At 40.8% G+C, this 15,504-nt stretch overlaps 1 protein-coding gene across 5 annotated transcripts in view; it reads right to left on the reverse strand.

The window, feature by feature from the left end:
• vps35l (VPS35 endosomal protein sorting factor like) overlaps positions 1–15,504 on the reverse strand; it is a 172,689-nt gene that overhangs the window by 22,753 nt on the left and 134,432 nt on the right. For all 5 annotated transcript variants that reach the window (XR_005945298.1, XM_041206353.1, XM_041206352.1 and 2 more), the window contains 2 exons: positions 7,299–7,438; positions 3,984–4,149 (listed from right to left, as the gene is read on the reverse strand). Coding sequence is in view for 4 of the 5 variants with exons in the window: in XM_041206353.1 (XP_041062287.1) it covers positions 3,984–4,149; positions 7,299–7,438 (306 nt within the window). In the remaining variant the exon portion in view is untranslated. The remainder of the gene's footprint in view (positions 1–3,983; positions 4,150–7,298; positions 7,439–15,504) is intronic.

The raw sequence follows: 15,504 nt of genomic DNA on the forward strand, positions 1-15,504 counted from the left end.
CAGCCAAGGAAAAGGTGCACACGCTTCTACTGTAGTGAGGTCTGGACAATATGTGCTAGGCAGGAGAAAAGGTTGAACAATTTCTACCTTTGTTGTCTTTGATGTTTCCTTGGCATCTCTTGGCAGGACATGGTCACCAACTCAGAGCATGCTAATTCCATCACCATACACTCATTGCTAAGCCAACGATGCCTGCCTGGCTCAGTCACATTCATTGGATGGATGATGGGCATTTACCCAAAGACCTTCTGTGCGGTGAACTAGTCACTGGATAACAACCCCTGGGGCGTCCATTGCTCTGCTAGGTGAAGGTGTGCTGAAGAGTTCATTAAGCATTTGGGGGAGCAGAGTACCCAAAAGAGGAGAAATAAAAGGAGGCGTGATGACACAAGAGTGTGGCCTAGAAGGGATAAGAGAAAAGAGAAAGGCGGGACGGAGATAAAAGTGGAAATAGAAGTGATGGACTTGGGGTCCAGTGCAGCAGCCAAAAGGCTCACGTGGAAACTCAAGTAATAGAGGCCTGGTTAAAAGACATGGCAGTATCTATTTATGTTCTTTAGCTAAGATGAAGCTACTCTATGAAACATAGCAGCATACAAAATAGGAGCAGGAGCAGGTCATTTGGCCCTTCAAGCCTGCTCCACCATTCAACATGATCATGGCTGATGCTCTATCCCAACGCCATACTCCCACTCTCTCCCCATACCGCTTGATGCTTTTAAGAGTCCAGAAATCTATTTCCTTCTTAAACACATTTAGTGACTTGGCCTTTACAGCCTTCAGTGGGAGAGAATTTCACTGGTTCATCACCCTCCGAGTGAAGACATTTCTCCTCATTTCGATCCTAAATAGCCTACCCTGTATTCTGAGACTGACCCCTTTTCTAATCACCTCAGCCAGAGGAAACACAATCCCTGTATCCAGTCTGTCCAGCCCAGTCAGAATTCTATATGTTTCAATGAGATCCCCTCTCATTCTTCTAAACTCCAGTGAATACAGGCCCAGTCAACCCAATCCCTCCTCATACAACAAACCTGCCATCCCAGGAATCAGTCTGGTGAATCTTTGCTGCACTCCCTCTATGGCAAATATATTCTCTCTTGGGTAAGGAGACCAAAACTGCACTCACTACTCCAGGTGTGGTCTCACCAAGGCTCCGTACAGCTGCAGTAAGACATCCTTGCTCCTGTACTCATGTCCTCTCACAATGAAGGCCAACATACCATTTGCCTTCCTAGCTGCTTGCTGCACCTGCATGCTTGCTTTCAGTGAATGGTGTACAAGGATATCCAGATCCCTTTGTACATCAACATTTCCCAATCTATTACCATTTAAATAATACTCTGCCATTCTGTTTTTGCTACTGAAATTAATAACTTCAAATTTATTCATGTTATACTACATCTGTCATGTATTTGTCCAGTCACACAACTTGTCTAAATCACCTGGAAGCCTCTTTAAATACTCCTCACCCCTCACATTCCCACCAAGTTTTGGGTCGTCAGCAAACTTGGAAATATTACATTTGATTCCCTCATCCAAATCATTGTTATATATTGTGAATAGCTGGTGCCCAAGCACTGACCCCTGTGGTACCCCACTAGTCACCGCCTGCCACTCCGAAAAGACCCATTAATTACTAGTGTCTGTTTCTTGTCTGCTAACCAATTCTCAATCCATGCCAATATATTACCCCCAATCCCATGTGCTTTAATTTTGCACACTAACCTCTTTTGTGGGGCTTTATCAAAAGCTTTTTGAAAATCCAAGTATACCACATCCACTGGTTCTCCCTGGTCTATTCTGCTAATTATGTCCTCAAAAAACTCTAGGTGGTTTGTCAAACATGATTTCCCTTTCATAAATCCATGTTGCCTTTGTCTAATCCTGTTGATATTTTCTAAGTGTCCTGTTATCACGTGGATTTATAACAGGCACTAGCATTTTCCCTGTACTGATGTTAGGCTAACCGATCTGTAATATTCTGTTTCCTCCCTCCCTCCTTTTTTAAACTAGTGGGTTACATTTGCCACCCTCCAATCTGCCAGGACGGTTCCAGAAGCTACAGAACTTTGGAAGATGACAACCAACACATTCACTATTTCCATGGCCACCTCCTTTAGTACCCTGGGACGTAGGTTATCAAGCCTGGGGATTTATCAGTTTTCAGTCCATTAATTTCTCCAACACTATATTTTTTACTTATACTAATTTCCTTCAATTGCTCCTTCTCATTAGACCCTTAGTTCCCCAGCATTTCTGGGAAGTTATCTGTGTCTTCCTTTGTGAAGAAGAATTAAAGTAGTTGTTTAATGGCTCTGCCATTTCCTTGCTCTCTATTATAAATTCTCCTGTTTCAGACTGTAAGTGACCTACAATAATCTTCATTAATCCTTCTCTTTTGGCATATTTATAGAAGCTTTTACAGTCTACTTATGTGTTCCTTACTCTATTTTTCTCCTCTTAATCTATCTCTTGGTCCTCCTTTGCTGAATTCTAAACTGCTCCCAATCCTCAGGTTTGCTACTTTTTCTAGCAACTTTATATGACTCCTCTTTGGACCTAATACTATCCTTAATTGCTTTTGTTAGCCCTGGTTGGGCCACTCTTCCTGTTGCGTTTTTGTACCAGAAAGGAATGTATGGCTTTTGCAATGCAAACAAAAAAGGAATAATACAATAGCCTTTGGGTGAACTCCAATGACAATGGGGAAAATGGAGCCACAAAACTTTCACAATGACTTTGGATGTAATAAAACTCTGTTTACAGTGAAAATTCCTTCATTGTGATTCACTTACAACACAACACAGGAAATCTCTGTCTAAAATAGGTCATTCTTGACTGTGGAAATATTTTATTCTGTGCATTCACAGCCACAGACTTGCCACTCAGGTTCAGGGTAGACATGGTTGAATGTAGCATGAAGATCAAAACCAGCAGTTGAAAAGTCAGCAGAATCAGCAGGTAGCTCTGGCCACATGTGAAGTGTTATTTACTTATTTATCTTGTTGGAATTATTGCACTTGATTACAAGGCTTACAGTCTCTGTTCCTCCTCTTTAATCTCCTACAATTTTGCTTGCTATATTGGACTTTCAACTGAGTGAGCCAGCAACTGAATGGTCTTATAATGCTAATTATTTTGCATCTTTACTTGTCATATGCTTAGATTTGCCTGGTCTACTACTGAATTAAAAATGAATATGCAGTTGTAGGTGAACATATTTCACATTGCACACAGAGCATTTCCTGTCCCACTATGCACAAGGGGGGGAAAAAAAAAAAATCGGGATTTGCCCTGCAATCTCCACATTTTAGATTGCTCCTTGGAGATACAATTTTTCTCAAGATACTTGGTAAGTAATTGGCCATCGTGGATTTGGTGTGAGGTTTTGTCTCAAATATGGGCTTCTGAAAAGCTCAGTCTTAAAGATTTGCCCAATATTATTGCTCTGTGTTGAATCTTTTTAGGAGGCAATTTCTCAAGTGTTAACAAAGATTATTACTAAAAAAAGAGGTCCTTTAATTAAAATGTAATGAAGTCTTTAACATATTGATTTAGAACAATTATTAAAAGTGCTTCATATTATTATATGCCAAAGGTTATATTGTTGCTGCGATCAGAAACTTTAACTACCTCAAAGGTTTAATTCAAAACTAAATGTAGCATTACCTACTTTTTCCAAATAAATAAATAGGAATAGACACCCTAAACACACAATTTACTACATATACCAATATGCACAACGTTTTAAATTGCTAAATGCACCTGGTATTTCAGGCAGCAAGCTGAAATGCAGAAAATTATTTCCTGGTATCACAGCCTTCACTTTTTGAATTATATGCATTGCATTTTCCACCGTTTCTTTACAAATATCAAGCTTAGCTTTACTTCTACACTGTGTGGACTATGCACAATGACGAATGTTCATTTTCCTGCAAAATAAATCTTGTCCAAAACAACTTCAAAAGCACACACTGTACCTTTATCTACATGGTAGAGGTAAGTTTCTTGACTTGCTGCAGCCAGCAAATGTAAAACGTTTATGTAGATTCGCACTTTCGAATCAGTGTGATCTTCCCAAATGTAGTCCTGGATCACATTCAAAAGGCCTCTCACTAAATATAGGACACCTTGCTCTGGATGATCCTGTCCAAAAATGTGTACTACAGGTTAATATGCAAATTGATTACAGTAAATTAGAAAGCAACATAAAATCAATCTATCTTTTTAATTCTTTGACCACTCCTCATCATGTGCTAACACAGACATAACCCTAATAAAACCCATGAGGATTTCAGATTTGGAGTAGGAAGTATGATTATTGCAGATAAACTTAAAACTGGAGAAGACCAGAAAAGGGAGAGAGAAGTTTGTTCCTTAACATGGAATTGGCAATATCTGCTGGTCTCAGTAAGTCAGCATTTTTTTTTCACAAAGCTGTTACTGATTTGTTTGGAGAAGTGTGCTAAATTCATTATACAAACACTATCAAAACCACTATCCGCCAACTCCAGCACGATGCCACCACCAATCACATCTTCCTTTCACCCCCCCGGCGGCATTCTGCAGGGATCGTTCCCTCCGGGACACCCTGGTCCACTCCTCCATCACCCCCTACACCTCAACCCCCTCCCACGGCACCTTCCCATGCAAGCGCAGAAGGTGCAACACCTGCCCCTTTACTTCCCCTCTCCTCACCGTCCAAGGGCCCAAACACTCCTTTCAAGTGAAGCAGCATTTCACTTGCATTTCCCTCAATTTAGTCTACTGCATTTGCTGCTCCCAATGCGGTTTCCTCTACATTGGAGAGACCAAACGCAGACTGGGTGACCACTTTGCAGAACACCTTCGGTCTGTCCGCAAGCATGACCCAGACCTCCCTGTCGCTTGCCATTTCAACACTCCACCCTGCTCTCTTGCCCACATGTCCGTCCTTGGCCTGCTGCATTGTTCCAGTGAAGCTCAATGCAAACTGGAGGAACAGCACCTCATCTTCCGACTAGGCACTCTACAGCCTTCTGGACTTAACACAGAGTTCAATAACTTCAGATCATGAACTCTCTCCTCCATCCCCACCCCCTTTCCGATCCCTCCCTTTTCCAATAATTTATATTTTTTAAATATGTTTTTCTTTTCCCACCTATTTTCAAATTTATTTTGATCTATCGTTTTATCTCCACCTTTTAGCCCATTTCAATCCTTTCCCCCCACCCCACCCCCACTAGGGCCATCTGTCACTTGTTCATCCTGCTTTCTACCCTTAATGTCACCATTAGCACATTCCTTAGATAATATCACCACCGTCAACACCCTTTGTCCTTTTGTCTATGACATCTTTGGCAATCCCTTCTTTGCTTCCACCTATCACTGGCCCTCTATCCAGCTCTACCTGGATAGAGGGCCAGTGATGACAGAAGGATGCTTTAGTGACTGGAAGCCAGTGTCCAGTGGTGTACCACAGGGATCTGTGCTGGGTCCCCTACTATTTGTCATTTATATAAACAACATAGATGACTATGTGGGGGGTAGGATTAGTAAGTTTGCGGATGACACAAAGATTGGCCGGGTGGTTAACAGTGAGGTTGAGTGTCTTGGGTTACAGGAAGATATAGATGAGATGGTCAAATGGGCAGATAAGTGGCAGATGGAATTTAACCCTGAAAAGTGTGAGGTGATACACTTTGGAAGGTGTAATTTGACAAGGAAGTATTCAATGAACAGCATGGCACTAGGAAGTTCTGAGGAACAAAGGGACCTTGGCGTGTGTGTCCATAGATCTCTGAAGGTGGAGGGGCATGTTAGAGGGGTAGTGAAAAAGGCATATGGGACACTTGCCTTTATCAATCGAGGCATAGATTACAAAAGTAGGGAAATCATGTTGGAGTAGTATAGAACCTTGGTGAGGCCACAGCTGGAGTACTGTGTGCAGTTCTGGTCACTACATTATAGGAAGGATGTGATTGCACTGGAGGGGGTGCAGAGGAGATTCACCAGGATGTTGCCAGGGATGAAACATTTAAGTTATGAAGAGAGGGTGGATAGACTTGGATTGTTTTTGTTGGAGCAGAGAAGACTGAGGGGTGACCTGATCGAGGTGTACAAGATTATGAGGGGCATGGACAGGGTGGATAGGGAGCAGCTGTTCCCCTTAGTTGAAGGGTCAGTCACGAGGGGACACAAGTTCAAGGTGAGGGGCAGGAGGTTTAGGGGGAATGTGAGGAAAAACCTTTTTACCCAGAGGGTGGTGACGGTCTGGAATGCACTGCCTGGGAGGGTGGTGGAGGCGGGTTGCCTCACATCCTTTAAAAAGTACCTGGATGAGCACTTGGCACATCATAACATTCAAGGCTATGGGCCAAGTGCTGGTAAATGGGATTAGGTAGGTAGGTCAGGTGTTTCTCACGTGTCGGTGCAAACTCGATGAACCGAAGGGCCTCTTCTGCACTGTGATTCTGTGATACCTGTCCCACACCCCTCAACCAGCTTATATTTCCACCACACTCCTATATTTCTTTAGTTCTGAAGAAGAGTCATTTGGACTCGAAACGTTAACTGTGTTCCTCTCCGCAGATGCTGTCAGGCCTGCGGAGTTTTTCCAGCTATTTTTGTTTTTGTTACTATCCAAACATTGCCTTCTTGAAACAAACAAATGATATTTCATGCAGAAAACTCCAAATGATCACTCTGGAATTCCTTTCTTAAACCTCTCCACCTCTCTCTCCTCTTTCAAGATGCTGACTAAAACCAATCTCTTTGACCAAGCTTTTGGTCACCTGTCCTAATATTTAACATAGTTCGGTGTCAAATTTTGTTGATAACATGTGAAACGTCTTGGGAAATTTTAACTACGTTAAATGTAAGTTGTTGTTAGCATCAAGCTTCTAAATAAGACTTTGATTTAACGATTAAAGATGAGGATAGAATATGAGCTTAAAATGTGGAGTGAATTACATCTACCTACTTTGATTCAATTATTCCTTGGCCTTTAATGCTGTTTCACCTAAAGTGCAAGCACCAATATGCCCCAGGCCTATTCAACTACAGATTGAGTAGTTTGGAGATATAGCTGACAGACCCATTAACCTTTAATTCTAAGTTAACCTAGAAGCCCCTAACAGCGGAGCACTTCCCTTTGGTCGAGCAGCCACGACAAGGAACACTTGAGGAACTGAGGACAAAGTTCAGCATCCTACCATTTCATGGTAGCTGTGGGTTCCCCAATAGACACAACCACTCTTCTGCCCAAAAAACTCTGGGTCAAATTTGGAACCAGTTACACGGTTAAGGATACTTACAGGCACTATCAATAACGTGGAAAAGAAGTTACTAAGGAACTCTTGAAGAAACCCTTCTGAAGTTCTCATCTTCCCATCTATGTTTATCATCTTCGGTACTTCTGCAACAAGACTGATTGCAGCTTTAAAGAAGGCATCAGCTGGTTAAAGAAAACAAGTGTAATTAGGATAATTAATACTTCAACACTTTCATCATAAGACAAGTTATTTTTTTCCCCTTACACATTTCCTTGCGCCTTTCTTCAATACCACCCCCAACCCAGCCTGCAATTATACAGTGGGTTAGCTCAACTTTTAGATATGTTCTCACTCGAGGTAAAGCGACCATTTGTCACAAATAGCACACCAATAATCCCACAAAAATATTTAGCAGACTTCTGATCATAATTATTATAGAAAGTTTACAGGACAATTTTTCCCTCAACTCACTACATGGGCCAATTTGTAATTCTCTCCAATGGGAAGGAAAAATATGGGGCCAGGCAGTTAAAATGGAACAGCCCCATTATCCATTCCATTCCAGCCAATCTGCGATTTTAACACTGCTGGTTTTGGTGACTTACACAGACTCTATCGGAGTCCAGCAGAAGCCTCATTTAAATGAATCACAGGATTTTAATGGCACAGAAGGAGGCAGATCGTGTCTGCACCACTTTCTAATGAGTATTATGACCTAGAGCCATTGCCCTGCACCCTTGTACATTGTTTCTATTCAAATAATCGTCTAATGCTCTCTTGAATGCCTCGATTGAACCTGCCTCCACCACACTTCCAGGCAGTGCATTTCACACCCAAACCACTCACTGTGTGAAAAAGTTTTCTCTCACATCACATCTGCTTCTTTTACAAAACACTTTAAATCTTTGCCCTCTCAATCGTGATCCTTTTCCTAGCCAGAACAGTTTCTCCCTATCGACTCTGTCCAGCCCCCTCATGATTTTGAGCATCTCTATCAAATCTCCTCTTAGCCTTCTTCTCTCCAAGGAGAAGTCACAGTCTCTCCAATCTATCCTCATAGCTGAAGTTTCTCATCTCTGGAACCATTCTTGTAAACCTCTTCTGCACTCTCTCCAATGTGTTCACATCCTTCCTATAATCTGGTGCCCAGAACTGTACACAATATACCAGCTGAGGTCTCACGACTGTCTTAGATAAATTCAGCATAACCTCCCTGCTCTTGTACTTTCTGCTCCGATTAGTAAAGCCCAGGATACTAATGCTTTATTAATTGTTCTCTCCACCTATCCTGCCATCTTCAATGATCTATGCACAGACACACGCAAGTCTTTCTGCTCCTGCACCCCTTCAAAATTTCACCCCTTATTTTATATTGTCTGTCCATGTTCTTCCTACCAAAATGCATTACCTCTCACTTCTCCACACTGAACTTCATCTGCCACCTATCTGCCCACTCCACCAACTTGTCCATGTCCTATTGAAGTTCCACACCATCCTCCTCGCAGTTCACAATGCTCCCAAGCTTCGTATCATCCGCAAACTTTGAAATTGTCCCCTACACACCAAGATCTAGGTCATTAATATTTATCAGGAAAAGCAAGGGTCCCAATACTAACCCCTAGGGAACTCCGCTACAAACCTTCCTCCAGCCCGAAAAATACCCATTGACCATTACTCTCTGCTTCCTATTTTTCAGCCAATTTTGTATCCACATTGCCACTGTCCCTTTTATTCCATTAGCAAAAACTTTTCTCAAGTCTGTTGTGTGGCACTGTGTCAAAATGCCTGTTGAAAGTCCACATACATCACATCAACCGCGTTACCATCATCTATCTTTTCTGTTAACTCTTCAAAAAACTCCAGCAAGTTAGTTAAACATGATTTCCCCTTTGTTGGCTCTCCCTTATCAGCCCATATTTTTCCATGTGATCAATAATTCTATCCCGATTAACTGTTTCTAGAATTTTGCCCACCACTGAAGTTAAACTGACTGGTCTGTAATTGCTGGGCTTATCCTTACAACCTTTTTGAACAAGGGCGTAATATGTTTGCAATTCTCCAGTCCTCTGGCACCATCCGAGTCTAGGGAAGACTGAAAGATTATGGCCAGTGCCCCTGCAATTTCTGCTCTCACTTCCTTCAATATCCTTGGACGCATCTCAGCCGGTCCCGGTGCCTTGTCAACTTTAAGTACTGAGTCTATTCAACAATTCCTCCTTATCAATTTTGAACCCTTCTAGCGACACCATGGCCTGGGTAACATCTATCTCCTTGGTAAAGATGGATGCAAAGTATTCATTTAATACCTCAGCCATGGCCCCTTTGTCCATGTGTAAATTCCCTTTCACCTCCCTAATCAGCCCTATTCCTCCTTTTACCACACTTTTACAATTTATCTGACTATAGAAGACTTTGGGATTCCCCTTTATGTTGGCTGCCAGTCTTTTCTCATAATCTCATTTTGCTTCTCTAATATGCTTTTTCACCTCTCCTCTGAACCTTCTGTATTCCTCTTGGTTCTCAATGGTATTGTCTACCTGACACCTGTCTTAATGCACTTTTTCTTCTTTAACTTAATTTCAATCTCCTTTTTCATCCAGGGAGCTCTGGATTTGTTTGCCCTACCTTTCCCTTTCGATGGAATATACCTTGACCGTGCCCGAACTGATTCTTTTTCTGAAGGTAGCCCATTGTTCAGCTACGGTTTTTCCTGCCAATCCTTTTTTCCAGTCTATCTGGCCCAGCTCTGTTCTGGCCCCATCAGAGTCAGTTCTCATCCAGTTAATTAGTCTTACTCTGGATTATCAATCGTCCTTTTCTATCACCATCCTAAACCTTAAGATACAATGATCACTGTCCCCTAAATGCTCCCCCACTGAGACTTGATCTACTTGGTCCACCTCATTTCCAAGAGCCAGGTCCAAGGGTGCATCTTTTCTCATTGGATTGGACACATACTGCTGTAGAAAATTTTCCTGAACACAATGTAGAAACTCTTGCCCCTCTCCGCCCTTTACATTACCACTGTCCCAGTCTACAGTCGGGTAATTAAAGTCCCCCATTATAACTACTCTATAATGTTTGCATCTCTCTGTAATTTCGCTGCAGATTTGTTCTTCTACGTCCTTCTCACTAGTTAGTGGTCGATAGACTACACCGAGCAATGTAACTGCACCCCTTTTGTTCTTTAGCTTTAGCCAAGTTGATTCTGTCCTTGAACCCTCTGGGACATCCTCTTTCTCCAGCACTGCAATGCTCTCCTTAATCAATATTGCCAGCTCCTCCCTCCTTTCCTATCTCGTGAACACCTTGCACCCATGAAATTTTAGCACCCTGTTCTGCCCTTCCTTGAACCAGGTCTCTGTTATCACCACAACATTATATTTCCACATGGCAATCTGCACCCGAAACTGCCCAACCTTATTTACTATACTCTCTGCATTCACCTACATGCACAGTAACCCTGATTTAGATCTTGTTACTTTCTCCCTCACCCCGACTTTACCTATTAACTTGCTATTCTCTATACTAGTGCTATCTGTCCCTCCTAGTATTTTGTGCACCCTGGTATTCCTCTCTAATATTTTCTCTTGGTTCCCAAATCCCTGCCAAGTTATTTTAAAGCCCCCTCAACAGCACTAGCAAAACACCCCACAAGAAACTCCGTCCTAACTCTGTTCAGATGCAACCCGTCCGGTTTGTACAGGTGCCAGTCCCAGTGTCCCAGGAATCTAAAACCCTCCCTTCTGCACCATCTTTCCAGCCACGCATTCATCTGTCTTATCTTCGTAATCCTGAATGGAAAGACTCTTGAAGCCAAACATATATTATAATCTGAAGGGGGAAACAATGACATTCATGGGGCCCCAATGGCATTTTAATCTGTTCTCAAGTGCTTCCTGGCATGGGGGGCATCCAAAGATGACCTTGGTGGGGCACAAGGGAGCAGGAGAGCTTACAAAGGAAAGTCTGTGCCTTTTCTGCCCCAGCCTCACCACTTTCTCAGCTATCGGGGAAAGGAAAATCATAGTGACTATTTTTCCTATGATCTAATGGCTGGCTCCATGTCAGACTTACATCAGTTCAAAGTGTCTACTCACAGTGAAATGCTCACAAGTACTTAGATTCTCCTCTCTAATCTACAGCAGGTCAGGGAACTGGGGAAATCCTGAATGGAAAGACTCTTGAAGCCAAACATATATAAAAGTCTGAACCTTTGTTTATTAGAGTAATTTTGTTAGGCTCTGTACTGGACATACTTCCTTCCCCCTTGCCTTTCACTTTGGTAAAGGAGGGCAAACTGGGTTGCACCGAGATGATAGCATAAATATTGAAAAAAACATCAAACAAGTCAAGATGTAAATTACTCAATTCTAATTCATCATTTCAGTTTGTCTAAACAAGTACTGTGCCAACAAAAGTTTCCCTCTAGGTTAAACAGATGATGGGTAAAACAGGAAAAATATTAAAATAATGTTGTGCAGTTTTGTTCCACTTAAAAACTGTTGGTCTAAAGCAGCTATTAATGGACGGTGCATCACACACAAGCTAATCCAGTTCTGCAGCAGAATCAAAAGCATGTACTATTAAAGATATATAAAATGTTATTTAATTGTTGAGACAAAAAGTTGAAAACCCATCAAAAAAAGTCAGTGTTAGAAATATTAATGTTAATCCAACATACTCATTTCTAGATCTTATCTGTCTGTGCAGGTCTGTTTTATTTTTACAACCATCCATCTTTTGACATGATGAACCATTAATATAAGATCACCATAGCAACAGCACAGTACACTCATGTTAAAAGATCTCAGGAACCAACTGTTTACTGATTTTAGTGGGGAGCATAGTACAGCAACAAGAACAAAAAAACCTAGCTGGCACCCTCATCCCAGCAGCATGTAACATTCATATAATTTACAGCTGCCCTTTGTATCTTTGCCACTGGTAGCTTATTCAGTGAAAGATTTAACAATCTGTTATGGTTTTGAATATATTGAAAATGCTTTAAAATAAGATTATTTTACTTCAAAATGGATTTTCCTGATAAACACTCTCAATTTTTCTAACAACAGGAAAACTATAGAATGAAATTCAGCAAGTTGATAATGAAAGCATCTTCTCTGTTGGTCAGGCCATAATAAGCTGGTATAAGAACTGAAAATACTCAGGTCAAGTAACATCTGTAATCAGAGGAACAGAGCTAATGTTTCAGAGGTCATGAAAATATAATAATTTTCATAATATTATTGTGACTGATTATCAAGGTAGATTAATAGTGGGTTTGGATTAGTTTGTGTGGATGTGTGTGTGTGAGATTTAATTGAATTGGAGAGAGCTAGCCTGGAGCTTTTGAGTTATCAAAAGGGAAGCTAGGTTTTAAATGCTAAATATGTAAACATGGCTGAAATTTTAGAATGTGAAGTGTGAGGAACATTGGCATTTTTAGATAAATTAGGTTAGTTTGAATTTCAAAGAGATGGTAAGATGTTACACCTAGCCATAAGAAGCTAAGCCAAACAGTGTGTTTCTTTTTCCCCAAAGGTGACTGATAATATGAGTACTATGAAAGAGTTATATTATCAGAAAAGTAAAGTCACAAAGACATATTGGAACAATGGAATTTACATTAAAAAGGGAGAAACCTGTATAAAGGTTATGTGTAAGGAGGAAGGAATTCAAAGATCTCTATACATCAAGTTGCTGTCTATGGGAACTGAAGCTAAGAAAACTCAGTGATTATCAGTGTGCTTTGCCCGGGTCTGTTGAAATTTATTTGTTTTTACTGTTGCCTTAACAGAGGTGTAACTGTGAGCCAGATTAATTAGGGGGGTAAGTTTTTATAGCAGTAATTTATAGGCCTATGTATGTGCTTAAAATCTTTTCTTCTATTAATAAATGTTTAATTTAGTTATGTAAAAAACCTCTAAGACTCGGTAGTCTTATTACTACTGAATTCAAGGCACGCATCTCAAAATAAAATACAAATTGCAAAACAGTTGTGACAGCTGTTTCAAGTTTCCCTCTGGGATTTGAGCAGCTCAACATTTATCACCTGCAGTGCCATAACGCAGAATGAAGATGTTTGATCAGAACTGGAAGTTGTTAGAAATGAGAACATAATTTAAGCACCAAAACAGTAAGAGGGGAGGGGACAAAGAACCAAAAAGGATCTTTTAATAGGGTGGAAGAACAGGAGTGATTAAATGATAAAAAGGATGATGGTGAAAGGTAAATGGGCGTGGTAATGGGATTAATAAAGAAACTCAAGATGGGCCTGGAGGAGTTGTAAACGGCAACAGCAGAACCATAACCAGCACCTGCCATCTGACAAAATGGAAGCAGTGGTTATGATCTGAAATTGTTAAACTCAATATTGAGTGCGATTTACCCTTATAAGCACATTACATGCTTTAAAGAATTAAAAGCTGTTTCTCATCTCAGTGGTAGAAAAATTAGAAAAGAGAAAGCAGGAGGTGAGGAACAGTCAGTTGAAAGGCTCAGTGAAAGAAGAGGAGGTATGGTGAGAGCAGACTTGGTCGGGGGGGCGAGGGATGCAGTGGATGCACTGTGAGAGGACAGACAAGAAAAGCAGCCTGTAAACATTGTCAGAGGCTATGTTGAGGGGCGGTCAAAGCAGGCATGGGAAATTTTCTAAGCTTTATAATGAACAATCCCATGGAAGATTTGCTAATAAATTTAAGCATATTTCATTTGTCTTTAAAAACTTCCATTGCACAAAGATGCAGGAGAGAGTTGACTTAAAGCATGTGGGTTTGCAGCTTATTTGCACAGCATGTTAGTAGGTTGTGAGTTGAGCTTGTTAATCTCCCATATGGTTTGTTCTGAATCTCAGTTAAACTAGTAGAAAGGAAAAGAAAAAAAAAATCCAAAGTAAAGGGTCAACCTTGGCCACTTCCCAGCACCTCTTAAAAAGATTCATTTCAGCTGTGAATCCGAAGACAGCAATAAACAGCAGACTGGAATCAAATTTAGTTTTCAAGATACAAAAAGCAGCCATTTTATTCCAACTGACTTCACTATTTAACTTCAGTGTAGAACCACCTACAGACCTTCCCTGCTCAAAATCCAATAATCCTGTATTTAACAAAAATACTTATCTGTTTAACTTGATGGAGAAAAAACAAAGTTCCTTGGAGAAAAGACAATCAATTATATGACATTATAGAACTGTCACTTTCCCAAATCTGTCTCAGGATCAGGCAGTATGAAAGATCATTGTGCTGCTGCTTTTTTGGAAAAGTGAATGACAAATTAGAAGACATTTTTCTTAATGTGGTATCATTTTGATTAGTCAAATTTTCTCACTTTTTGCACCGATCTCACATTCATTGTTCCTCTGCTCTCTTCCATATATCTCCCGATTTTTCTATATGACTCTGAAGTTACTCACACAGTTGATTGCAATTTCTATTTTTCATCTTTTTGTTTAAACCCTAAGGGAAGGGGCAATATGCTCGCCAACAGATGGTAGGCACCCAAGCCTGGCAAGGAGAAGCTGCCCAAGAGCTGCTATGCTGATTATGAACTTTAAAGAATGGTTGAAAGATTGCCATCTCTTGCCCTCTCCATGCTCATCCTGTTCATAAAACCCACTTCCTACTCTCCTGATCCAATTCCCAATAAACAGGCTGAATGTAGAATGCAGAGGGCAATGTGATGAGAGCATGAGAAGAGACTGGCAGTTAACATAAAAAGGGGTCCAAAAGTCTTCTTTAGGCATATAGTGGAATGATTAGAGAAGGTTGACAGGAGATTTGATAAGAGGTATTCAAAATCATAAGGGGTCTCAGAGCAGATAGGAGAGAAACTGTTTCCAGTGGCGGAAGGGCCCAGAATCAAAGGACACAGATTCAAGGCGAATAGCAAAAGAATCAAAGGCAATCTGAGGATTTTTTTTTAAATGTAAACAGAGCTAGTGGTTAGACCTGGAATGCACTGCTTGATTGTGCAATGGAAACAGTTTGATAAAATAGAAGGCACAAACAGAAGACAGAAGCAAGCACAGGCTTGAAGGCACAACAGGAAAGTTAGTCATTACACCAGATTTCAATAATAAGCAAAATGAAATCTAACTTCAACTGCTTATTATATGCGAATATTAGATGCCTAGCAACAAACAAGAGAATATTCATGAGCTATTCAATATGGACAGGCTGTTCTACTTCAAGATTGCACAGAAAGCTTGGTCAAAAATTGAGAGCAATCCACTTTTTGTAAATTAATC

This window comes from Carcharodon carcharias, chromosome 15 (genome assembly GCF_017639515.1).
Source record: "Carcharodon carcharias isolate sCarCar2 chromosome 15, sCarCar2.pri, whole genome shotgun sequence".
In the NCBI taxonomy this organism is placed as follows: Eukaryota; Metazoa; Chordata; class Chondrichthyes; order Lamniformes; family Lamnidae; genus Carcharodon; species Carcharodon carcharias.